The following is a 26,220-nucleotide window of genomic DNA, read 5'->3' on the forward strand; positions in this document are numbered from 1 at the left end:
TTTGATGTTAACTGGAACACTGCAGCAGACCGAGGACAGAAACATGGGTGAGAGTGCAGTGGTGTGTGTTGAAATGGCAAGCAACCGGAAGCTTAGGGTCATGCTTGTGGACGGAGTGGAGGTATTCCACAAAGTGGTCACCCAATCTACGTTTGGTCTCCCTAATGTAGAGGGGACCACACAGGAAGCAGCGAATACAGTATACTAAATTGAAAAAATTACAAGTAAATCGCTGCTTCACCTGGAAGGAGTGTTGAGGGCCTTGGATGGTGAGGAAAGAGAAGGTAAATAGGGCAGGTATTACACCTCCTGCAATTGAATGGGAAGGTGCTATGGAAAGGGGACAAGGTGTCATGGCTAATGGAGGAGTGGACCAGGACGCCAGGGAGGGAACGATCCTTTCGGAATGCTGACAGTGGAGGGGAGGTGAACATTATTTTGGTGGTGGCAGAAATGGCGGAAGATGATCCTTTGGATGTGGAGGCTGGTGGGGTGGAAAATTAGGACTGTCGCACTTCTGGGAGCGAAAGGAAGGGAAGGGGTGAGGGCAGAAGTATGAGAAATGAGTCAGACACACTTGAGGGCCCTGTCAACCACAGTGGGGGGAATCCTCAGTTGAGGCAAAAGGAAGACATATCAGAAGCGCTGTTGTGGAAGGTTGCATCATAACAGATGTGTCAGAGATGGAGAAACTGGGAGAATGGAATAGGGTCCTTACAGATGCTGCCAGACCTGCTGATTATTTCCAGCACTTTCTTTTTTTATTTCAGATTTCCAGCATCTGGAGTATTTTGCTTTTATTCCAGCATTCCATTAACCTTTCTGATTATTTTCTGTACCTGTTCATAACATTTTAATGATTATGTACCTAGACCCCGACCCCGCCCAACTGTCTTTGGGTCTCCACTTTTTCTAGCTTTTCACCATTTAGAAAGTACCTTGTTCTATCCTTTTTAGGTCCAAAGTGAATGACCTCACAATTGCTGATAGTGAAGTCCATTTGCCAGTTTTGTCCATTAATTTAAGCTATCAATATTGCTTTGTAATGTTATGCTTGAAGTGCTGACCCAATTCGACAGGCTTTGGGAGCAGGTCAACAGTGGAAGAAAATGGCAGGACACAAAAAGTGGCTCTCTGCTGCTCTTGCCAATAAACACCATGAACTCTCCCCACTTTGTCTCAAATCAACTGCTCTTTAACAAGAACATCTGAAAATTACACCTTTCTGAGCATGGCCACAATCAGAAAGGGCAAACTTTATGATAGCAGCATTAAATAAATTTTGGGAAGTGGGGGGTGTGGAGAGAGCTTGTGTCTCCACAAGACACAACTATAGGAACAGAACTTTCTTTTCAAAAACCTTTAGAGTCACATCAAGGAACTCGGGACATTACAAGCACATCATAAATAATGTCATTAGTTTGAGGGCAAAAGCCATTGTTACACAGCATTACAGGATTTTGGGATTGTAATTCTTCAATTAATGCACTGAAATATAGGACTTCGAAAAAAATTGAAGTGCATATATGCCACAAAGAAACTTGGGAGTGAGACTAGAATATATGCAATGCTGTGCTAATCCTCTCAACAGCCACCCAAAATAGTGAGGTGAGAAGCGTGCAGCTTACATGGACATTCCAAGATGGAGTAGGATTTTAAGATGTCCATCTGTATGATGCAGTTTGCACTTGCAATTATAAATCCTCTCTCCTATTCCCACTCAGTTCCTCACTGCAGAACTACCCAAAACTCTACAGTATTTTTCAAATGGATACACAACGGATTTTGGCATGTTTTGAGTTCCTCAATTTGCACAAGTCATGTGCTTGTATGAGAGAAGGGGAGAAACAAAAGAAACCAAGCAATACAATGTGGCTATAAACCACGATTAACAATTTTCAAAAAATAAGACAACCAGTTTGAAACAAATGTGCAGTGTAGTAGGGCATATTCCAATGCTATGACTGTAAAACAATGATTTAGTTTGGTCAATGTTAATGCAAGGAAATCTGTTTGTGATCATCATTTTATAGTTCTTTTGAGTGTAGGAAGTAAGATGGAGGTGAAAGAGGAAGTAGTAGTCACATTATCAAAATTCTTCAACTGAACGGAGTTTAGAAGCACTTCTGTGGTAATGAAACAAACTCAGACCTGAGGAAATGTAATGAACATTGAGAAAAATTTTCTACGTAACACCTTGTTTCAACAATGACAACTTGCATTTATATCGCATGGCAAACGTCCCAAGGCACTCCACAGGAGCGCGAGACAATAACTGACACTGAGCCCAAGACAATGACACAGGGACAAGTGACCAAATGCTTTGTCAAAGAGGTAAGTTTGAAGAAGCATCTTAAGGTGGGAAGGGAAGGGGGAGAGGGCAAGGGCAAGGGCATTCCAGAGTTTATTGCTCAAAATGGCTGAAGGCATGGCGGCCAATGGTAGGGCAAAGGAAGTGGGGGTGTACAAGATCCCACATGTCGAAGGGTTGAAGTGCTGGAGGAGGTCAGAGATATGGAGGGAAAAGACAATGATGCAACTGGAACACAAGGCTAAGAATTTTAAAAATCGAGGTGTTGCTGGACCAGGAACCAATGTAGGTCAGCAAGGGGTGATGGGTGAAGGGGACTTCAATGTTAACTCATTATGAAGAACAAATATTAACTGCCAAATCAGTTTTGAACATTGCTTTCAAATATTTCATCCGCTTCTCTAGATGATGTCACATCGAGCTCAACGCTTGTGCATAGAGATACTCAAAGAAATGCAGTTTATTTGTTGATGCACTATCAGATCCCAGTAGGTTTTAGCATATTCTATTACTGGTCTACAACATAACCCACTGGCAAATCATACTAATTAAATTAAAATGTAGCTACATGAAGAAATCCCAATGAGTTGGAGGGAAGCAACTGCACGAGAAAATGTAACGTAATACCCGAGTTCAGCAAAAGTTACCTACCCATGAAACAATGCAACAGCAATGGCGGGCCTTGGTGTCGACCAATGAACCATGTTTTCTGACTGTCAGAGGAAGTCGAGAGAGAGGCTTATTGGTCAGGCCCAGTTCGTGCTGATTGCATTTCTCCGGACATGTAAAGACACACACATATATACCATCATTAGATTCATGTACAACAAACAAATGCAACATATAGCAATACCAAGGCTGAGAAGCAGAGAAGCAAAAGCAGGCTCATTTTTGTTCTATAACTGTACAAAAATTAAGCTGTAAAATAAAGTTTCACCCAGTTTTGCGAGCATGACCACCAGTGACGAGCTACTCTGCCAATTTCCATGTCAAACACAGTGCACATTCCTTACATTAACAAACCATTAACACATATTAATTGAATAGACTGAAAAAAATACTACTTTTGGAGCGGCAATTAGTACACAACTGGAAATAGGCCAGACTGCAGCGTCTCATCTTCTATGCAAAAGATTAATTACGTTGCAGTACAAGTTCAAAGAGCAGGAAGATATTTAATTGTAGATTTTTTTACATGTATATATAGACAGATGATGCTCAGCCCTTCGCATCTACAATGTTTAAAAACCTGATCACTGTTTTGAGTTATAGCATCTTCTTTCAAACAAGAGCAAGCTCCTGCATCCATGTGAGGTTTGCTTTGTTAATTAATAAAAGAACTTCATGCCTCAATCCAATTTTCTCCAGGTTAACTGGCAGACACGATGGTGAATTCATCATGTCTGTTACAATCCTATGAGCAGTGTGTGAAATGGGTGGGGTTAAGTCTCATTTGGGCAGAACATTCTATCTATCTTTCAAGAGGTAGGCCTCTGCCAATGCCACCAAAGGCACTTAAAAAAAAAATGACAATGTTCTAGGACTTGCAGTGAGCAATGAAACATTTTTGCTAGGACATTTTAGATCCACAATAGCCATTTCATCAGCATTTATTATACATATATTTTTTAAATTAAATTTCATCCCCAGGCCAAGGGCAGGCAAGATGCCTGTGCATGGTTTATGATGCTCTTGAATAGACTGCTAGGACGAGCACAAAAATCATCCAGTGCATTAATGCCCTCCTTTCTTTCCATCCACATGGCAAGGCTTTTGATTTCATTAAGAGCAGGAATTCAATGCATGAAACATTCAAACACACCAATGCACTGCATCATCCTCAACATTTTTCTTAAATTTGAATCAATATTCTGCAGTTTCCAAAACTCTCATATTCCAGCTGTTACCCCACAGTGCAAATACAAAATTTTGTTTTATAGTATTAATTTTTAATTGATTTAACTTTTAGTATTAGTCTGCTTGATTTGAATAAAGTACTATATAATCTTTGCTAAATGTGCAATCAGCACCCAATGATCATAAATAGACACTAGGAATGACAGTCCATCAGCGCACCATATATTGGTAGTTATTATCTTTTGACTCATGGTGCCCCAGCGCAGCTGAGTTTAACCCGAAAAATAAGAGGTAGAGAATAATTATTTTTCTTCCAGGCCAATTGTTAAATATACAAACAGAGGAATCCTGATTACACCTTCTAGAGGATGCTTTAAAAGATGCACACTGGCATGACTCTGAACAAGTATACACTCTTGCCAGCAAAAAAAAGGTCAACCAGGCTAACAGCCCAATCTGTCACCTTTCATTTTAATGTGCAATGCTTTCAAATTTCAATTGCTTTACTGGACACTCAACTGTGAGTTGGCAATCACACAACTCAGGACAATTCAATGCTTCTTTGCAGGATGATGATCTGCAGTCAGTGTTAAAATAAGATGACTCACAACAAAAGCATCGATCATATGATTCTATTTCAAAAGGTATTCCTTTCAAAGCAAAAACCTAACTTATTGCAAATTTTGAAAGGGACAGATGGCATTTTCTGCCTTAATAGAACCTTTGGCTTAATTGCACAGACACTGCAGAAATTATTTCAATTCAATAACTTCTCGGTTGCCAATTTCCATTTGTATCCATAGAATAAATAGATGTGGTGACAGTTGTTCACAGCAAAATTATACATTTGAAACATTTTACCTCTTGTAACAAAAATGTAAAATAAAAAAGCAAGTAACGCACACACTTTTACTGTTAACCTCAAAACTTGGTCTTCCATTAGAATCCTTGTAAAATATCATACTTACCTAAAAGTGGAAGCAGTACAGGATAGTTGTAAGGCATCACAAAAAGGTTAACACAATTCAAAGCTGTACTAGCTTTTAGGTAACCAAAAGGATGACCCAGGTCACTATACTTCCCACTGTTGTTCACATACACCTGGAATGACAATTTGATGGGTTACAATTTGTTATACAAAACTCTGAACTCTGGTTTGGAACTCAATTGCCTACACAACTACTCACTGATATTTTCATTCAATAGAAAGAAACTACATACGTCAGACCAAGGTTAGAGCAGGGAACATTCAATATGTTAAAGCTCGCCAAAAAGTAATTGGAGGAAAAAATAAAGTTTATGCAACAAGAGAAATTTCTCACTCCTGCTTTTGCCTCAATTTTCTTTCACTAATTAGTCCATAGTTCTCACTCAACACTGATCACCACATAAATCTTTAACTCTCCAGCTGTGGTTCCAGTGACCTCATCTCTGGGAAACTCAAAGCCAAAAGAGCTTGAAAAATTAGACTACCTGAACATCCATTTGATTAACACCGTACAAAGACTGAACTTAATAGGCCATTCAACCCTTGAGCCAATTCTGCTATTCAATTTGATTATGACTGACCTTTACTCCAGTTACACAGCTTTGCTACATATCTGTCAATACTCTAACCTGACAATCTGTTGATCTCAGTCTGGAAAATTTCAACTGTCCCCCCAGTTTCCACAGCCTTTTGGGGAAGAAAGTTACAGATTTCCAGACCAAGGGGTCTGTACAACTGAAGCATAACATTGTCATTTTTAAATTCCATCCCTCTTGAGATAAAGGTCAACATCACATTAGTCTTTCTGACGACTTTTTGTACATTTGCACCAGAATGATAGTTTCTTACACCACAGGAGGCCATTAAGTCCATTATGCCTCTTTCAAAAATATAGCCAAATAGTCCCTGCCCCCACAGCACTGCAAAAGTTTCCCTTTAAATATATAGCCAATTCGCTTTTGGAAGCTACTATTGGATTTGCTTCTTCCACCCTTTCAGTGATATGTATATGGACGCCTAATTTGTTTTGCTCCTCCACACCACTAACTTTCTCATCACAAAGAAAATATCCTGATTGGTCTTTCTCAGATTCCAAGTGAATGACCTCTTGTATTCCCACATTGAATTCCATCTACCATGCCCACTTAAGTCTGCCTACAACTTCCTTCTCCCATCCACACAACTTACTGTGTCCTAACTTAGTATCACCTGTAAACCTGGATAAACAACTCTATCCCTTCATCAGGGTGATTAATATATGTTTAAGTAGATAAAATCTAATTCCCTGGTACAGATGCCTGGGGAACATCACATCATTTCCCAATCAGAAAACATTCCAGTACTGACCAATGTCACAAGGCTACCTCGAAATCTGTGCACTCTCATATTTGCTAACAATCTCTTGTGCAGAATCTTATAAAATGCCTTCTGAAGGTCCACATACATGACATTCATTGACACTTCCCTACCTACTTTATTAGTGACCTCTGCAAAATATTCAACTAAATTAATCAGACATGACCACAGAATATAATCTAGAAATTCACTGCCTTTGCTACTTGAGCTGCTCTGCTCCTCCAGTCTGAAAAATAAAATCTATTACCATCACATTGTTTTTTCCATGTGTTTCTCTAACCTCCATATTTATACAGCTGCATTGATAAGCAGAATTTGTGATTCTATTATAACCATGAACAATCAGAATCTATTCAGTTAATGCTGTCATATCTGGTTTCACCAGAAAAGTCAGATTTCTAGCATTAAGACTTAGCTTTCTTCATTCTTGACGCTTACAAATGATGCAGAGGAAGATGACATAAGGCAATAGCCATCAGTTTTAAAGCACTACATAAATGAGGCAGTCATGTAGTCTTCTTTCAGCTCTTGCACTTCAGGCTTCTTTCTGAAGCATAGCTTAGTGCAAAAGAGACAAAGAGACCAAATTGATATGATAAATTAAACAAAAAAAAATGGAAACTCAATACCCCGAGAGAGAACCAAGGGGAATGCAGGGAGTGGGTTGTGTGCATGGAGGTGTCAGGAATAAGGGAGATTATACCTATTTTAAGTAGTGGAACATTATTCTACATACATTCAACTAGCACAAATTATTCATATTACAGTAGTACAGAAATTAAGGGGTGTGGGACACTAACTTACTACTGAGGTCACCTTAAGGGGTCAAACCAAGACAGTACTGCTTTATAACAGTAATGTCTAAACTCATGCAGCCATTTGGACATATTGCCTAAAGAAAAGTGGCCACTGTACAAACAGAAGGAACTTTATACACAGAAAATAACAGGTGCACTACACTGGAGTGAACACTGTTTAACGATGAAGCCTTCTCAACCAATTACCAAATGTTCTTGGACGAGGTCTCAGCATAAAACTAAAGTTGAAGCTTCCTTTTAAAACTAAGCATGGGTCGATAAAGTTGCAGTACGTTGGTTTTCGGCAACAAATCTTGATAAGATTTAACTTCTAAATGTGTAACTCCAGTTTGGGCTTCTGAACTTTCTTGTATAATATGACATTTTCCCCTTTCTGCCAGCTAAAAGGTCCTACATAACATTATTTTGTGCAGTTTCAACATCATTTCTTAATTAGCACATATTTGCAGTGTCAAACCTTCTACAGTTTGGCAGAAGTTAACAATGGTAGCCAATGGAACCCTCAAGTTAACTGTCGTAGATATGAAAATAAATTCACCTTGGGGTGCAGGAGGGACAGCCTTCCAAGGTTATCAAACAGCAGGAAGGGTTTTACTCCATCGCGCTGTCTTATGCTTGGACAGACTGTACTTGAGATTTATATGGGATGCCCAGAAGAAAATTGGGATCAAAGGGCAACATAAACAAGATCAACTGGGTCGTATGCTCATTGCAACTGAAAACCCACACCCACTAAGTTGCCTAATAGAGTGGATATTAAAGGCACAACAGCAAATATTGCTGAAAATAAAAAGCTCAATGTTATCTACTAATCATCAAACAATAGTTTTAGAAAGCATCAAACTTTACTGAAAGGACTCTCAGACCTTACCATTCCAATCCACTTAAATATTGAATCATTTGGACAGAGCAGGAAATACTCCAATGCATTAAAACTTTTAGCTAAAATAAAATTAACCATCAGCCTGAGCTCAGTATGCAACATGCAAATCTAATCCACTTTTGGCCTTCCCAATGAATGAAATTAGGTTTTCCCAAGAGTCGTCACTGAAACATAAACCACCGGCCAGTCACGGTAAGAGCCACAAAACTCCTGCTGCAAAAGGAAGTAATTACAATGACTATGCCAGTACTATTTACCTAGCTATGGAAACTTGCACGTGTGGTCATGTTGGCTGCTTGCACTGGCTAAGCAGTGGGGGCAAAGGGAGTAAGGTCTGCATAGGATTGCTTTGTGCCCACATTTTAACCTCCAATTAAACACAACTTCTTTGCAAGCTTTTCAAATGAATGGGTACTTGGGTGAGGAGTGCTAACAACTGTACACTGGCAAGAGTCAGCAAGTACAAGTGAGGAGTGAAGGAGGAAACAGGAAAAATAAATCTCCCTTTCAACAGAACAGCCATTTTGGCAGTTGTTTAAGAGTCTAAAAATGTTTTGAAGTGCAACTAACAAATAGTTCCGTGCCAGGTGCAGTTAAATTAGCATGAGAAAATTCACTACACAGCAGCTTTGGGGTTTGTGCTGTGTAACGGCAGTCCCTCCACTGTGTCGTATCAGAGGACGCTCAACCACCTCATCAATGATCAGCTACCCTCAAACTCAACCATAGTAATAAATCTAAGACTTGGATGAAGTGGCAAATGAAATATATAAGCCGAGTTTCTTTTCATCCCTCTTAGTCAGATGTTTCCAATGTGCTGTTCTTGATGCATCCATTCTGCCAAAAAGGCTTTCATTTTATGTACATACAAACATACAAATTAGGAGGAGTAGGCCACTCAACCCCTCGAGCCTGCTCCGCCATTCAATAAGATCATGCTGACCTGATTGTAACCTCAACTCCCACATTCCCGCCTACCCCCAATAACCTTCCACCCCCTTGCGCCCTGGAGATGAACAGAAATTATTTCTCTGAGGATCGTGAGTCTTTGGAACTCTCTTCCTCAAAAGGTGTTGGAAGTAGAGTCTTTGAATATTTTTAAGGCAGAGGTAGATAGATTCTTGATAAGCAAGTGGGTGGATGGTTATCGGGGGTAGGCAGGAACGTACAGTAATCAGTTCAGCCATGAACTTACTGAATGGCGGAGCAGGCTCGGGGGGGCGAGTGGCTTACTCCTACTCCTAATTTGTATGTTCGTATGTTGCTCATCAAAGAATTAATCTACCTCTGCCTTAAAAATATTCAAAGACTCTTCTTGCACCACCTTTTGAGGAAGAGAGTTCCAAAGACTCATGACCCTCAGAAAAAAGATTTCTCCTCATCTCCGTCTTAAATGGGCAACCTCTTATTTTTAAACAGTGATCCCCTGTTCTAGATTCTCTCACAATAGGAAACATCCTTTCCGCATCCATCCTGTCAAGACCCCTCAGAATTTCATGTTTCAATCATGTCAAATTGTCAAGAAATATATCACATTCCAGGTCTGAAGTGGAGGTATGAAGATATGCTTGGTGGCACTGCAGTTAAAAATGATAGTGTTGAGTTTTAGTTCCATATCTCTCACAACTTGCCATTTCCTGACTTAGTCACTATTCACTTGCAGTTTGTACTTTCTAACATGCCTATCTGTTTAATCTGAGGTGTTATTTGTTTCTGACACACCAAAGGTTCAACTCATTAACCCAATCTGGTCTCCATAAATTATATATGCTCAACCTCAAATACTAGCTGGATGAGCAAAGGTACAAGCTTTATTTTCTTTGTTGATAAATTTTATAGACAATATGAAACAATGACCACTGCTCTTGACGGACAGAATAATTAGAATTCGGAATCATCACAATTAACAGTAATTAGGATATTCTTCAATAATTTCTGGCAGGATTTCACCTGAAGATTAATTTTAAGGTGGATATACAAAAAGACAAACCTGTATGGGACCATCTTACCTGCCAGCAGGTGTGAGGAGATTTGCGTTCTAGAATGTACTGGGTTAAAGGTGAAGGTTCCAGCTCATACTTATCAAAAGGCAGTTTATCAATAACCATCGGCTCACAATCAATACAGGAAAATTTCACCATAGGATGAGCATTGCGAGGTGGCTGGTTTAAGAAAGTGTACATCAAATACACTAAATTAGTTGCACAAATTAAAATAATTCTCTATAATACTCAGTCAGTTAAGTTATTCTGGAATTTGGGTGTATATATTATGCATTTTAAATGTTGTTTAAATGAGAAGGGTAAGATATTATCTAGACTATGAAATATTTACATATAATACACACATTTCGCAGAAGTTCCTTGATTGACTGTTACCTTTCTAGAGGTACCTCGAACTTAAATAATCAAGTGGTCTTAAAATGTGTAAAGGTGCTAGAGCAGTCAGGAAAAGTTTCATCTCCTTTGATTCCCACCTGGCAAGTTTTGGAACCGTTTGTGCACAGAGAGGCAACCAAAGTCCAAACAACTCCCATAGGGTGTCAGCTGGCTCAGTGGTGTTCTCGTGCACACACAAACAGCCAAACACTGCAAGGTCGCAAGGAAAATAAAATTCTTTCAATTGCCATTTTAGACTAATATATACACACTTGAATACAGTACTTGTAATTATTTAATATGCAAGAAATGTCCTGGAGATGAACAAATGCATTAGTAGATTGGCAAAAACTTACTAGGGTTGGAGAGTTTTGGTCTGGCCAGAAGGACTCTGGGATTGGCCAATGCCCAACTGGAACACCAGTTTTGTGGTTGGGCCGTACATAGATGAGTTTGTGACAACTGTGCCAAAGATGTGGTCCAAACGGAGGGGCAGATTTAAGTGCATCAAGAATACCATCTAGACAAGATTAATAAAATGTAAGTGACAAACAACCATACCTACAATTCTTTGGTTCAATTTACTGTAATATGTTGCTTACTGATCCCATCTTATTTTCAGCCTACTGTACACATCGATTAGAATTCTAACCACAAGGAGGTGAACATACTAGATGACTCAATAAACTATATACTGGCCTTTCACTTGAGACCTGGGTTGAAATCCAACCCAGACCAATAGGTTCAATGAATCCTGTGTCTGATTTTCAGGAACTTATTTGAGGAGAGTTTGGGCTATCTCTAGTGTTTGGTGAACACAGTCTGACAGCATAAAACTGTCCCTAATAAAACACGAATTGGCAATCACGCTGTGTGGAAAACAGATAAGCTATCATGCTGGTGTAGTTGATGGCTACATCGGGCCTAGGTGTGCTTGATGTTCCCTGAAATGCAGAAAATTTCCCTCTCCAGCACCAACAGCCTTGATGACCACAAAAATATTTACAGCATAGATAACCACAAGGGCCTCCAATAAAGGCAGTGAAACTTTATCCAGCGCTATTCACTCGGCTGCTGACACTCAGTCAAGGCTCACTCTCAAGTGAAGGCAATTTGGGGGAGTCATCAGTGGGCCACCGGCACCTGTGGATCTGTACTTCAGCAAAGAGTCAATATGTTCAGGAGAACAGGGAAGATAGACCAATTCAAAAAAACACAGAAGTCCCCAGTTCTGATAAAGGGGCTACAAGAAGTTAACTTTTCTACTCTCTGTACAGATCCTGCACATTTCCAACATAGCTTTGCTTTCCTTATGAGTAATTTCCTTCCCAATAAAATGTTTATAGGGCAAGGATGGCCAAGTTAACAATGAGCAATCCAACAGAAGGCAAAACCACCTTCATGGAAACATGCACTCTACAAATATAGTGGTCTCAGAGGTGTTTTCACCATTTTAGGCAGACAGTCTTCTTCATACATGTTGCATCAAAAGGAAAATTTGTTTCAAAGATAGTCAATAAAAGCAAGGAAGGATGCAGGTTCAATGCAATTCAAGATGGCCTAACAAAAAGGTTCTAAAAATCTGTATTAAAATGTTGGTCAAAGGTTCATTAAATAACAAATCAGGAAAAACATTATCTTCATAACTAGTCATTATTTACATCCAAAATGAAAGCAGGTGCAGAACTGTCTATTGACTCAGGGAAGATAGAAGTTTCATGGATCAATCTATTGATGTATGTAAATAGCCTGTCGATGTCCTATAATGATTAATCAAGGGTGCTCCATCACCATTTGGGGTGGTGGAGGTGGGGGGCGGGTGGGGGGTAGTGGGGCAGAGAGAGAGGTTGAGAGTTACCAGCAATGGCTCCTTCCTTTAATCTCCAATTATTATAAAAGAGCTGTTTTGGCCTTCAGCGTGAACTCGAAGAGATGCAGAACTAATGGGAATTATAGCGGTGTAATGTAATCAAACCTCTCAAATGAAGTCATTCCCACAAAACTGATACTTGACTCACTTTTTAATCTTAATTCCAGCTGCACTACTGCTTCAAAATCCTTTGTGGGCAATTTTGGCTGTCACAAATCTTTTCAGAATGAAATCAGAATTCATTTGCTTTTACATTGGGGAAAATAATTTCAGCAATTTCAGGTTCTATGTTGCCACTAACCCCTTATGCCCTTTTGTGTTAGTGCATCATACGAAGTGTTGAATTCAACACTCTGAAGCATTTGACCTGGTCTTTCAATTTGACCTAATTTTCCAGATCCACCTTCTCTATAACATTTATCATAATACACCTCCCTATCACTTGCCTCTTTTCATTTCTCAAATCTTTTCTCATACCGCTTACACTAAAGATCAGCATAGCCCTCCTCCCTGAATGTCTCCTTCATACCATTGACCAGAACTGGACACAATTCCTGACCAGAACACTCTACAGTTTGAGTGGTACTTTGTTGACTGTTACTCCACCATGCTGGCAGTGCTGGAAGGATACTTCAGCATCTGATTTATTTTCTCAATTACTGCTCTGCACTGATTTGATGTGTTTAAGCACTGAGCTGATGGGCCGAAGGGCCTGTTTCTGTGCTGTTTAACTCTATGACTACGACTCCTCAATCACATTCAACCTCATTCTTATTTTGTCACCGCTATAAGCAGTACTTTACATTTACCTGCATTAAATTTAACTAGCCACTGTCCCATCCACTTAGATAATTTGTCGACCTTCTTTTGTATTTCACAAGCAGCATCAAAATCTACTGTCCTTGCTACTTTGGACCATAAATCGCACAATTAACAGGGTCCTTATGACATGAAACACCAGCCCTATTATAGCTGCAACAAGACTGACGATGCAATTAACATTAACAGCATAAATCCAGCAATTTTGTGACACAATCAATCAACTTCAATTGGGATACTCAGTGACGTTACAATTTATTTTAGTGTTGTTGAGACTAATAGCGAAGTGGTGCAAATCGTCCAGCAGTTTGTGGAGAATCAGAACTCATGGCATATCTCTTCTTTGCCACAAATTGCAAGATTCTTTTTAAGGACTAATAATGGTGAACACCATTAATGTGTCATTGTTTTTCCAACAATTTCTGGGCAAGATCTATTGCATGTGGAGGACATGGAATTCAAGTAGAATAAAGTGAAAGGGCCTTCGACACTGAAGATCTCTCACTGTGACTCAAAAGTCATCTGCTATTAAGTATATAATCTTATTAGAAGGATGGAATGCTGGAACACTTTCCACAATAGCTCCAATATCCCTTTATTGCATCATGCAACAAAGCTACCATCATATTCAGAAGACCATCACGGTGGATACACAATATTGATGGCTAGATGTCAAGTTTTGTCACTTGCTATGCAAGATGCCACCCAAGCTCATGCGCGACAACCTAATTTAGGGATTTGATAGGATAGAGAAACTATTTCCTCTGGGTGGTTGCATGCAGAACAAGGGGCCATAACCTTAAAATTCGAGGGTGATGTCAGAAAGCATTTCTTCACACCAAGGCTGGCAAAAAACTGCAACTTTCTCACCCCGAAGCAGTTGAGGCTAGGTCAGTTGAAAATTTCCAAGCTGAAATGGATAGATTTTTGTTAAGCAAGTCTATTGAGGCTTAAGGAAACAAGACTGGAGTTAAGATTGAGATCAGCCGTTATCTAACTTAATGGTGGAACAGGCTTGGGGGGAGTTGCCGGGCTTAATGATCTACTCCTGTTCCGATGTTCCAACATACCAAACCAGCCATTCCATTTTTAGTGCCATCACTACTAAGTTGAAATTTTAGAGGGCTGATCTCAACACACCATCTCATTACCCACATGTCTTTGAACAAACTCATTTCTAAAAGCCATAGGGATTAAGCAAATTAGTTTAGTTTAGGCAGTCAATACACACAAAAGCATAAACTTACCTTCTGCAACAGGTGCTGGATCTGGGCCAGTTTTTTCAAAGTTTAGTACCACTCCACTTTGCACTTTCTGCACGAGTGATTCCAGACACTGCAGTAGCATCCGCTGTGTGCACACACAGTATGAACGACCTGGATTATTTTCACAAAGAAATGCAGATAGAGCTATATTTGGGTGCACTTCAGGTATAATCAGCAACAGCAGATAACAAATATTAGGTTAGTTTCCAGTTTTATGCACTAACTGAAACTCAGCCACCATCTATTGAATGTGGTTCAAATTTGAAAAGGCAATAGAATGTCAATTTATATGCAATACTCAAAAGGCTTTGCAAGTTGATTACTTAGATTAAACTTAGTGGAGATAAAATGCTAATACTTTTAAACATGCATCAGAACCTGATTCACCTCTCAAGGGATAGAACTGAAAAGCACAGAAGTTATGTTGAACCTGTATAGAACCGTTACACCACTTGGAGTACTGTGCACAGTGCTGGATTCCATATTACCAAAAAAAAGCACAGGAGTAAATGCAAATAGATTAGAATAATACCAGAACTGAGAGGTTATACCAACTCTCTACAGATGACTAAGAAGTGACCTGATAGAGGTCTTCAAGATTATGAAAGCATTTAATAGGGTAAACTTAGAGATGTTTCCACTTGTCAGGGAAACTAGAATGAGGGGGCCTTACATATAAAGTACTCAATAAATTGAATAGGGAATTCAGGAGAAATCTCTTTATCCACAGAGCAATTAAAATGTAGAACGTGCTATCACAAGGAGTTGAGGTGAATAGCATAGATGAATTTATAAGGGGAAGCTAGATAAATACATGAGGGAGAAAGGAGCAGGACGATATGTTAATGGGGTTGGACGAATAGGGGTGAGAGGAGCCTCAAGGAACAAAACCACCAGCATGAACCTGTTGGGACCGAATGGATGTTTCTGTGCTCCAAATACTTTGAATGGAAAAAAGTTGAAAGTTGAAATATTTGTCATAAATAGGTTGCCAACCACTCTAGTTCCAACTCACCTACAGGGGTGGGAGCTTCCTGTCACTTGTCATTCTAATTCTTCACCTTGCTCCCACTCTGACCTTTCTGTTCCTGGCCTGCTAGTGTTCCAATGAAGCTCAACGCAAGCTTGAGGAACAGCATCTCATCTTTCGATTGGGCACTTTACAGCTTTCCAAACTCAACACTGAGTTCAACAATTTTAGATAATTACCTCAGTCCCCATTTTCCCCCTTCTTTTCTTTTATTTTGTTGGTTTGTTCCCCCCCACTGCCCCACCCTTGTTTCTTTCTAAGTCCCTTTACTGTGTATTCAGATGGCTGCTACCCTGCCATCTACACCTCATCCAGACACATTCTTTGTTTCTTGACCTGGCTTTGTACTATGAAACCTTTTGTCATTTAATCCCTCCTGCCCTCTACCCTATCACAGACCTTCTCTTCTGTTCTTCTTTCACCCACGGCCTTCCCCCTTTCACTTGCTCAAAACCGATCACATTTCTAACCTTTGCCAGTTCTGATGAAAGGTCAGCGACCTGAAATGTTAACTCTTCTTGCCTCTCCACAAATGTTGCCTGACCTACTGAGTATTGACAGCAATTCTTGTTTTTGTAGCAAAGCAACAACCCAGGCCAAGCTATTGAATGGAGCAACAGAGCACTTCACTTCAGGTGGGAACAGTTTTTTTTGGGGGGGGGGGGGGAGGGAGTGTGTGGCAGGGGCGTGGTGGGCGAGTGGTGCGTGGAGGTGCAGGTGTAGACAGAAGTCGGGAAAAAATAGTGTGAGAAGAGGAAACAACAAATTAGCAACAATCAGGCACTTGCCCCTGTTGCAACAATACTTCCCACTGGTCACCACGGAGTAAGTTCGCAGATGACATGAAAATTGGTGGTGTCGCAAATAGTGAGGAGGAAAGCCTTAGATTACAGGACGATATAGATGGGCTGGTAAAATGGGTGGAGCAGTGGCAAATGGAATTTAATCCTGAGAAGTGTGAGGTGATGCATTTTGGGAGGACTAACAAGGCAAGGGAATATACAATGGATGGTAGGACCCTAGGAAGTAAAGAGGCTCAGAGGGACCTTGGTGTACTTGTCCACAGATCATTGAAGGCAGCAGCACAGGTAGATAAGGTGGTTAGAAAGACATATGGGATACTTGCCTTTATTAGCCGAGCAGGGGGGATTATGATGGAGCGGTACAAAACGCTAGTTAGGCCACAGCTGGAGTACTGTGTACAGTTCTGGTCGCGACACTATAGGAAGGATGTGATTGCACTGGAAAGGGTACAGAGGAGATTCACCAGGATGTCGCCTGGGCTGGAGCATTTCAGCTATGAAGAGAGACTGGATAGGCTAGGATTGTTTTCCTTAGAGCAGAGAAGGCTGAGGGGGGACCTGATTGAGGTATACAAAATTATGAGGGATGTAGATAGGAAGAAACTTTTTCCCTCGACGGAGGTGTCAATAACCAGGGGGCATAGATTTAAAGGTAATGGGCAGGAGGTTTAGAGGGGATTTGAGGCAACATTTTTTCACCAAGAGGATGGTTGGAATCTGGAACACACTGCCTGAAGGGGTGGTAGAGACAGGAACCCTCACAACATTTAAATAGTATTTCGATGAGCACTTGAAACGCCATAAGCATACAAGTGTGGAAAATGGGATGAGGATAGGTGCTTGATGGCTGGCATGGACACGATGGGCTAAAGGGCCTGTTTCTGTGCTGTATAATTCTATGACTCTAACCCAAGTGGATATATGTATAGCCTGCAGCAGTATCGTGCAACAGAAATCACCACAGCATGCCTTACAACAATGCCATTATAGCCACATGCACTAATGTTATTGGTTAATATATTGGACAGCACTGGACTACACAATCCTTTTGACTGGAATAGTGTTGTCAGTTACCAACATTAAGGAAATAGTTTGTTATTTTCTTCCCTTCCCAAAGACACAGTGTTAAGACACATCACTGCAATGAAAGTGATAAGTTACTTTCCGCATCACAACCATTCTTTAAACTTGGATTTACTTCAGCTACAGAGTTATCCAAGCTAACTTTGACGTGGAAACTATAAGAAACTTTGTTTTTCTTAAACAGAGTTTTTGGGTGAGACTATATCTTTTGCTCCCCCTTATTATTCCTATTTAGTTTAAGTGAAAACTTTCTCTGAACTTATTACCCAACCACCACCACTGCCTTAGCTTTCAATAAATTGTGGACCTGCTACAGTTGAACGACTTGCAAATGTCGCACAGCAATCTGTCACCATGAAATGCAAGAGATGCACTCACCACATGGCACAAATTCTGGGCCACCAGGGCAATAACTTCTTGGAAGTTGGTATAATTTGTTCACCTGCAAAGCCACAACATTCATTATGGGAGCGGGGAGAACTCTAGCTTTATGGTTTCGCTTATCCTTAATCAGTATCAGAAAACAAAACCTTGGTCCCAACAGACAGTAAAATACAGCCACACGAGAATTGGGGAAATATGCATTTTTGGTCGTAAGTCTTTGTATATTAACACAGATGAGTACAATCTGTTAAGATCTTTGTTCTAGGCAAGTGGTGAGATAGAGATTACCCTGTTAATGGTGCCCCACAGATGAATGGTAGCAGCTGAGCAGTGTCTCAGGAGACACACGATCGCGTCAGAGATTCTGCCTGGGAGAGCATTTTTAATCCTCTCATACAGGCCAAGAGAGTTGATTGATGCATCAACAGGTCAAATGCTTCTGTTCAGAAAATGGCACCCTTGCATACAGTTTAAATTTGCAACATAATTAGCATAAAGTGCTTGGGTTGTTAGCTGATGTCACATCCTGTCAGAATTGTCAAAAGCCTCAGATAAAAAGGAAGGAATCTTAATTTCTAGTAGCTAAAAAAGGAATTGAATTTCTAGTAGCTACCTTTGAAACAAACCCTAGATGTGATTTCAATACAGCCTTCATCTGGGGGGTATCAATGGGAGCTTATCCGGCACACAGTTGGCCGAGCCATCCATTGTCAGATCTGGTTTATCAAGCACTGTTGTGCTTCGCATCTCCTTAGCCAAAATAGCCCAATATCCCTAAGATCATTCTGGAGGGCAAGGATGACCGCAAGCTCCTATTCATAATAATCAATCACTCCTTAAAACCAACTCATCCACCTTGCCAGTTCAAGTACCAAGTGTGAGGAGCTCCTCATGATCAAGGATGTCTGCACCAACACCTCAAGTTTACAATAACCATTCTCGTAAAATTCCTCAAGGCCTTGCCCAACCTTTTCGCTGCAAACTCTCCCAGTCTATATCGCATCACCAACATTCCCATTGCCTGATTTGGATTTTCCTTCTCCTTTTGCCCAGAATTGGCAGCGGAACTTCCAGTTACCTTGATCCAATTCTCAAATTCTTACTCTAAATCTCTGCCTCCTGCCTCTCTGTAGAACCATAGAAAAGTTAAGGCACAGAAAGAGGCCATTCAGCCCAGCATGTCTGCACTGGCTGAAAAAATGGGCGTTCAATCTAATCCCACCTTCCAGCACCTGATCTGTAGTCTTGCAGATTACAGAACTTTAGGTGCCTGTCCAGGTACCTTTTAAATGAGTTGAGGGTTTCTACCTCCACCACTGATCCTGGCAGTGAATTTCAGACACCCACCACCCTCTGGGTGAAAACGCTTTTCCTCATGTCCCCTCTAATCCTTCTGCCAATCATCTTACATCTGTGCCCATTGGTAATTGACCTCTCCACTAGGGGAAATAGGTCCTTCTTGTCTACTCTATCTAAGCCCCTCATAATTTTGTACACCTTAATTAAGTCACCCTTCAGCCTCCTCTGGTCTAAGGAAAACAACCCTAGCCTATCCAATCTTTCCTCATAGCTGCAATTTTCAAGCCCTGGCAACATTCTTGTAAATATCCTCTGTACTCTCTCCAGAGCAATTATGTCCTTCCGGTAATGTGGTGACCGGAACTGTACCCAACACTCCAGCTGCGGCCGAACTAGCGTTTTATACAGTCCCAGCATTACCTCCCTGCTTTTGTAGTCTATTCTTCGGCCAATAAAGGAAAGCATTCCATATGCCTTCTTCACCACTTTATCTACCTGTCCTGCCACCTTCAGGGACCTGTGGACATGCACTCCAAGGTCTCTCACTTCCTCCACCCCTTTTATTATGTATTCCCTTTTTTTTCTTTGCCCTCCCCAATTACCTCACACTTCTCCGGATTGAATTCCATTTGCCACTTGCCGGCCCACTCAGCCTTCCTTTTTTATCCCCCCTCTATCCTGCCTGAAAACTCTATATCCAGGGATGTTGAGCTGCCATTTTTGCCCCTCTTTAAGCCAAGTTTCCATTTATAACAATGATATTATGTTGCCATGAGTCTATCTGTGCCCTTAGCTCATCGGCTTTATTTGCTATACTCCTTGTATTAAAATAAATACTTTTTAACACTGCCAAATTCCTGTGCTGCACACTTTTTAACCTTTGCTTCTTTTGGCTTTCAGAGTCACTCGCTAATTTTCTGCCTCCCATTCCCTGCTCTGAATTTGTCCTATCTGTAACTGCCCTCAGGTTCCCAACCCCCTGCCAATCTAGTTTAAACCATCCCCAACAGCACTAGCAAACCTTCATGCAAGGATATTCATCCCGGTCCTGTTCAGGTTCAGATCGTCCAGCTTGTATAGGTCCCACCTTCCCCAGAACCTGTCCCAATGCCACAGAAATCTGAAACCCTCGCTCCTGCATCATCCCTCCAGCCACGCATTCATCTGGTGTATTCTCCTATTTCTATACTCACTAGCATATGGCCTTGGGAATAATCCAGAGATTACTACCTTTGAGGTCCTGCTTGCTAATCTCTTTGCTAACTCCTTAAACTTAGCCTTTTTCTACCTATATCGATATATACCAAAGTTGACCATGACCTCGCCCTCCAGAATGCTCTGTAGCTGCTCCGTGATATCAATAACCCTTGCATCAGGGAGGCAACATACCATCTTGGAATCACATCTGCGATCACAGAAACGCTTGTCTGTTTCCATAACTGTACAATCACCTACCACTATTGCTCTACTGTCTTTTCTCCTCCCTCCCTGCACAGCTGAGTCATCCATGGTGCTCTGGTCCTGACTCTCGCTGCACTCTCCAGAGGAACCCTCTCAACCATCAGTACTCAGAACTGAATACCAGTTAGAAAGGGGAATGCCCTCCAGGAACTCCTGCACTACCTGCCTTGTCCTTCTTGTCTGTCTGGCAGCCACCTAGTCCCTCTCTACCTGCGCTCCCTTAAGCTGCGGGTGACCACCTCCTGAAACGTGCTATCCATGTATCTCTCATCCTCGCGAATGCACCTCAGTGAGGCCAGCTGCAAGAACAAAGCTAGAATTATGCACTAGCCATTTGAGCCTGGAGATCAAATTAAAATTGTAATCCTGTGGTCCAACCAGTTTTTTTTTGGAGATATTTGGGTAATTAACCCGTCAATCATGTCTGGAGACCCCACTGCTGCAAGTGACAGACTGATTTTACACACATAACGTGTACTTAATTATTCTTTACTCACTGCATTTTACTGGCAAAATCACCCTGCTTTTATCAGGAGACGTTATTGCATTTTCAACCATACATTCTGTTTATTGTATTTTGTAAACACTTTTAAAATAGACTGTAAAGTTTTTGCTCTCGTGCATTATTTAAACAGCCTATTTTGAACATCCAGACTTAGTCTGCTTTGCAGCTTGCAGACTTTGAGTCCTACCCTCCTCCAACTCATTGGCTGACACAGTGAAGTCAATAGGCACACTGCACAAAATGACGCAGGACAGTGGCACAGTGGTTAGCACCGCAGCCTCACAGCTCCAGCGACCTGGGTTCAATTCTGGGTACTGTCTGTGTGGAGTTTGCAAGTTCTCCCTGTGTCTGCGTGGGTTTTCTCCGGGTGCTCCGGTTTCCTCCCACAAGCCAAAGACTTGCAGGCTGATAGGTAAATTAGCCATTAGCAATTGCCCCTAGTATAGGTAGGTGGTAGGGAAATATAGGGACAGGTGGGGATGTGGTAGGAATATGGAATTAGTGTAGGATTAGTATAAATGGGTGGTTGATGGTCGGCACAGACTCGGTGGGCCGAAGGGCCTGTTTCAGTTCTGTATCTCTAAACTAAACTAAAATTTCTAATTTGTAGCTATTTACACACACACCATAACAGTAGTGTACTAACCTAGCTGTTTAGATACTCCCTAACAGCAGTTACTCACCAACCAATCACCTTACAGATTTCCTGTGATATCACTGAAATGTTTTGTAAATTCAGTCAGTACGCACCAACTCCTGAAGAGGTGCTCCCTTTCAGGTCCACCTCCAGCTCTCTCAGCTCCCGAAGATAAGTGCAGGTCCTGAGCCTGGTGTTGTATTTATTCTCTTCTGGGTCTAACTGCTTCCTCGCAGGTCCAGTTCCAGCCCTCCCAGCTCCTGAAGGTAACCTCTTCAAAACCTAACCATTAAACCAACCTTTTGATTGCCCCTCCTACTTTCAGCTTTCCAAGTTTGGCATTCATTTTGCACATGCCCATTTTGAAAAGGCTTGGGATGTTTATCCTCAAGGAAATATATAAACAAAACTTGCCATTAAATATATGATAGGTGAGATGCACCAAAAACATATGATTATTTCTCTGTCAAAAAATGTACATCAGAAACATAGAATGATGGGTACTGAAATTTCAAGAGAATCTGAAATTGTCCTCGGAATAATACTCATCCTCAGCTGGTGGTGCAATGAAGAAAACAGACAGAGTGCTGGTTTGGATCACCATACGAGTATACAAATCCCTGGAGATGATGCTGGGGCTGGATGAAGCAATGGTCAGACTTGAACTGGAGGAAGTTTGATCAACTCTGTTCACCACACCCCAAAAGTTAGTGACGGAGACAGTACAGAGACCTCAGGACATCCCAAAGTATTTTAGAGCAAATGAAATCATTTTGTAATGTAGGAAATGTGGCAGCCAATTCACACACAGTAAAGTCCACAAACAGCAATTTGATAACGAGCAGATAATTTGTTTTCGGGATGCTGATTGAGCGATAAATATTGATCGATAAATATTGATCAGGACACTGGGGAGAATTCTCATGCTCACCTTTAAAACAGTGCCATGGAATCTTTTACTTCCACCTGTGAGGGTACACAGGGCCTCTGTTTAACATCTCATCCAAAGGACGGCATCTCTGAGAACACTGCATTCCTTCAGTAGTCCACAATCAGAATCAGCCTGGATTGTGTGGCTCATGTCTCTGGAGTGGAGCTTGAACCCAAAAGCTAACGACTCAGAGGAGAATGCTGCCAATGAGCCACGGTTGACACTATTATAAAATATTACACTTTTGATAAGGTAATATTTCAAGGTAGACCAGGAAAGGATGAATAGAGGATATAAGTTCAAGTTCATGAGAAATAAATTTAAAGTACCTATTGGGAAAAATTCTTCACTCAGGGTGAATTGGCAAAAGCACAAACAGGTGAGTAATATAATGGATACCAGAGGGATTAATTTCGGTGGGCTGCATCACTTCTCATTCTGAACTTCTGTTTTGTTCCTAAGCGAGACAGCAGCCCAGCTGGAAACATTGGCCAATGCTGACGCCAGTGTGACAGGCAGAAGTGGTTCCAGAAGTGCAAGAACTGCACCCTTAGCAATACTATGGAAACTAATCAAAAAAAAGAAATGGGCACATCCCTTTACTTGTCAAGGTTATTTATTAACTAATTCATTTTGCTCAGATCTCCAAAGGGATAGATGTCTCAATTAGTGTTCTTAGTCTGTTAAACTTGGAGTCATGTACATTGTGTTACAAACATGAGCTGGATAACCTGCATGAGCATTTGACAATTGCATCTTTTGAATGGCTGGATTTTTCACTAGCCACAACAAGAAAGTATACTCAATAAAGTTTCCACTCCCTGTTGCAAAACTAACCCAGTTTAAGACAAAATGGTTGCGAAGGGAATATGGAAGGAAATAAAGTGGTGAGCAGAGCATTATAAGAAACAGCAACATAACTGCACACAGCTAAAGCATAAGGACACTATAAGGGTAGGAGTGGATTACAAGACAGTAATCCAAATCGAAACTTGAGAAGATGTCAAACTGCAAGAACAAAGCTAGAATTATGCACTAGCCATTTGAGCCTGGAGATCAAATTAAAATTGTAATCCTGTGGTCCAACCAGTTTTTTTTTGGAGATATTTGGGTAATTAACCCGTCAATCATGTCTGGAGACCCCACTGCTGCAAGTGACAGACTGATTTTACACACATAACGTGTACTTAATTATTCTTTACTCACTGCATTTTACTGGCAAAATCACCCTGCTTTTATCAGGAGACGTTATTGCATTTTCAACCATACATTCTGTTTATTGTATTTTGTAAACACTTTTAAAATAGACTGTAAAGTTTTTGCTCTCGTGCATTATTTAAACAGCCTATTTTGAACATCCAGACTTAGTCTGCTTTGCAGCTTGCAGACTTTGAGTCCTACCCTCCTCCAACTCATTGGCTGACACAGTGAAGTCAATAGGCACACTGCACAAAATGACGCAGGAGTACAAAGATCAGGGTCTGCTGACATGTAAAGCAAGGGGCCAGCATTTGTGTCATGGCTAATTTTAGTTAAACAAATGAAGCAAAAAATATATTTCAAAAAAGATGGTCCATTCAAAATTTCAACTATATACCATTTTGATCTCACCTCCTGTAACCTCACACATGGGTGTAATGGCAGATTCATCAGATGGCACACTACCCAATTGCTCTGCTTCAAGAGGCATCAATCCAGGAAGACGCAAGACGAGGGAAAACAGTCGCTGATCCCATCGAAATGGCTCCTTGGTTAATTCACTCCCTGGCAAGGGAGAATTGAGCGGTAGGTGGAGCTGGAATTGTGAAAAGAAACCGCATACTTAGTATTTTACTAATTTGGTAGTACAAATTTCTTCATTTCTCTCTAAATTGTCAACTTTTCAATAATTTATACAATTATGGAAATACCAAACACAATTAAGTTACAGTTAAGTCAAGCGATTCCAAGCTCTCCATTAGCAATTATTTAAAAAAAAATTAACTACATTGACTTCGTGGTGTAGTATCGAGCCATGCAGACCAATGAGATGCAAACCTGTGCTAAGTCAGCCCCTCATGGCCAGGGTGGCAGACGAACTGCTTCAGCATCCCTGAGGTGGACAGCAAGCAGAGGGTGAAGGAGGTGGATGGAGAAGAGCCAATACTGATCAGTGTGGGACCGGAATTCCTCCCCCCCACCCCCACCAACTGGACTTTGCGGAGTTTGGGAAAGGAAGCTCAACCCCCACGGGTACTAGTACTGTGAATAAGAGCCAAACCTCAACACAAAGCACACAGAGGCAGGCTGCATTCCGATGAGTCAATTTTCAAACATCACAACAGAACTGATACTGTTAAATGACTGGAATTTGGGACATTATAACAGTGACACAGGATAACTGCCATCATGTTAAGTGATTGGGGAGGCCATTGTTACAACTAACTGGCCCCAGAACATAGCATTCACTCCTGTCAAGATAGGAGAGAAATCTCTTTCATGGATATTAGTTTTGGAGCCTGGATTACCTCACCTTGGTGGAGTTCATTGTTCTCGGTCAGTGAAATCTTTCTTTTCTTTGGCCTCCTTGTCTCGAGAGACAATGGGTAAGCGCCTGGAGGTGGTCAGTGGTGTGTGGAGCAGCGCCTGGAGTGGCTATAAAGGCCAAATCTAGAGTGGCAGACTCTTCCACAGGTGCTGCAGAAAAATTTGATTGTCGGGGCTGTTACACAGTTGGCTCTTCCCTTGCGCCTCTGTCTTTTTTCCTGCCAACTGCTAAGTCTCTTCGACTCGCCACACTTTAACCCCGCCTTTATGGCTGCCCGCAAGCTCTGGCGAACGCTGGCAACTGACTCCCACGACTTGTGATCAATGTCACAGGACTTCATGTCGCGTTTGCAGACGTCTTTAAAGCGGAGACATGGACGGCTGGTGGGTCTGATACCAGTGCCGAGCTCGCTGTACAATGTGTCTTTGGGGATCCTGCCATCTTCCATGTGGCTCACATGGCCAAGCCATCTCAAGCGCCGCTGACTCAGTAGTGTGTATAAACTGGGGATGTTGGCCGCCTCGAGGACTTCTGTGTTGGAGATACGGTCCTGCCACCTGATGCCAAGTATTCTCCGGAGGCAGCGAAGATGGAATGAATTGAGACGTCGCTCTTGGCTGACATACGTTGTCCAGGCCTCGCTGCCATAGAGCAAGGTACTGAGGACACAGGCTTGATACACTCGGACCTTTGTGTTCCGTGTCAGTGCGCCATTTTCCCACACTCTCTTGGCCAGTCTGGACATAGCAGTGGAAGCCTTTCCCATGCGCTTGTTGATTTCTGCATCTAGATACAGGTTACTGGTGATAGTTGAGCCTAGGTAGGTGAACTCTTGAACCACTTCCAGAGCGTGGTCGCCAATATTGATGGATGGAGCATTTCTGACGTCCTGCCCCATGATGTTCGTTTACTTGAGGCTGATGGTTAGGCCAAATTCATTGCAGGCAGCCGCAAACCTGTTGATGAAACACTGCAGGCACTCTTGAGTGTGAGATGTTAAAGCAGCATTGTCAGC

General features: G+C 41.4%; 1 protein-coding gene across 3 annotated transcripts in view; it reads right to left on the reverse strand.

Annotated features, from left to right (window-relative positions):
• The window catches only part of LOC137374367 (integrator complex subunit 6-like), a 134,997-nt gene that overhangs the window by 64,514 nt on the left and 44,263 nt on the right, over positions 1–26,220 (reverse strand). For 2 of the 3 annotated variants that reach the window (XM_068040336.1, XM_068040335.1), the window contains exons 5-9: positions 24,290–24,473; positions 14,528–14,656; positions 10,948–11,111; positions 10,223–10,375; positions 5,137–5,269 (exon numbers count right to left, since the gene is read on the reverse strand). In XM_068040336.1, the coding sequence (XP_067896437.1) occupies positions 5,137–5,269; positions 10,223–10,375; positions 10,948–11,111; positions 14,528–14,656; positions 24,290–24,473 (763 nt within the window). Of the gene's footprint in view, positions 1–2,968; positions 3,086–5,136; positions 5,270–10,222; positions 10,376–10,947; positions 11,112–14,527; positions 14,657–24,289; positions 24,474–26,220 lie in introns of those variants that run through there. The other variant, XM_068040337.1, reaches the window with a different exon arrangement.

Source organism: Heterodontus francisci, chromosome 10 (genome assembly GCF_036365525.1).
Source record: "Heterodontus francisci isolate sHetFra1 chromosome 10, sHetFra1.hap1, whole genome shotgun sequence".
NCBI lineage: Eukaryota > Metazoa > Chordata > Chondrichthyes > Heterodontiformes > Heterodontidae > Heterodontus > Heterodontus francisci.